At 58.0% G+C, this 1,258-nt stretch overlaps 1 protein-coding gene across 2 annotated transcripts in view; it reads right to left on the bottom strand.

Annotated features, from left to right (window-relative positions):
* MRPS14 (mitochondrial ribosomal protein S14) overlaps nt 1–1,258 on the bottom strand; it is a 6,054-nt gene extending 4,796 nt beyond the window's left edge. For both annotated transcript variants that reach the window (XM_025196734.1, XM_006017705.3), the window contains exons 1-2: nt 1,129–1,258; nt 311–469 (exon numbers count right to left, since the gene is read on the bottom strand). In XM_025196734.1, the coding sequence (XP_025052519.1) occupies nt 311–469; nt 1,129–1,173 (204 nt within the window). In that variant the 5' untranslated portion in view covers nt 1,174–1,258. The remainder of the gene's footprint in view (nt 1–310; nt 470–1,128) is intronic.

Here is a 1,258-nt window from a genome sequence, read left to right as displayed (position 1 = left end):
TCCTGCTGATCAGTCTTTCAAGGGCACAGCAGTGGCAAAGAAGTTTCAGTTGAGAGGGGTTCTTTGTTTTTCTTCCCTCCTCTGGTTGAAAATGACTCTGAAAGGACAAGGCTCTGAAGGTAAGTTTCAACAGTAGCTACAAGATGTGATGTGATCTTAAACTTGTGAATGACAAACGTGGTACTAGGCGCATGGTCAGATCTCTACTTGAGTGGCTAAGGAGGTTCAGGTGCTGTAGCCGTGCAGGTATCCTGCCCCCTACCTCCTAGGCTGTAGTTCAGCGGGACCGGGCAGGGGGGGGCACTCTTACCTGAAGTTCTTTGGGCAAGATGGTGTTCTTCCGCAGGGCGTTGATCCGCAGCCTCTCTTCTGCGTACTCGTAAGCCAGCTTCCTTCTTTTTGCGTCACGTAGCATCCTCCAGTTCACGTAGTAACCACGCACCTGCCCTGTGCATGGCAAGGGGAATATCTAACAGAGAAGAAATACAAAGATTAAAACACTTTCAGCATCTGTTTGTGTTCTTCTTCCTCCCTTCAAGTATTTATTCCAAGGGGCTGTTCTTTCTACCTCTCAATCACGTCTTTCCCCAATTCCTCCAGTCTTCGATACTAGTAACAAACCCACTCACCTCCCCAGGGCCCACTCTGAGCTCCAGGATTAGTCTGACTCCCGCACGCCTTCCCTCCCTTACACATTTTACCACTTCTGAGCCCGTGTGTCAAAAGTCTTCATATCTGTTGTGATTTCAGATGAGGCTCGACTGTCACCGCTACTACTCAAGTGCTACACCCGCTCACCCACGCAGAGAAAACGAGGCGCCTGCCCGCACCTCCTCAGGCCCTGAGCGCAGGCGGGACTCGCCCGGCTCCCACGGTGGTTTAATCCCCGGCAAGAGGGGGCGCAGCCCCGCTAAATAACCCTCTCGGCCTCGCTCCTAAGTGCCCTTCTCGTCCCCGCTGGGGCCTTCCTGCGCCTGAGCCGCCCCCCGGTGCTACCAGGAAGCCGAGCCCGCCCGCCCGAGCAGGGGCTGCTCTCCCGGCCTCAAACCGTCTCCACTTTTTTTCTCTCCATGGCAGGGGGGAGCAGGGTCCAGCCCGGGGCCCCCCGCCGCGGGACCGCGCTCTGACCTGCCGCGCCGCCCGCACCGCCCAGCCCAAGGCAGCCGCCGCCATCTCGCAGTCGAGCAAAGCGCATGCGCCAGCGCGCCGCCGCCAGAAGGGGAGGGGCCGGGAGGGCACGAGATGGGGGTGGGGCCTG

This window comes from Alligator sinensis, unplaced genomic scaffold, assembly GCF_000455745.1.
Source record: "Alligator sinensis unplaced genomic scaffold, ASM45574v1 scaffold31_1, whole genome shotgun sequence".
NCBI classification, from domain to species: Eukaryota; Metazoa; Chordata; order Crocodylia; family Alligatoridae; genus Alligator; species Alligator sinensis.
The sequence above is the reverse complement of the archived record's forward strand: the minus strand, read 5'-3'. Positions and strand labels throughout refer to the sequence as shown.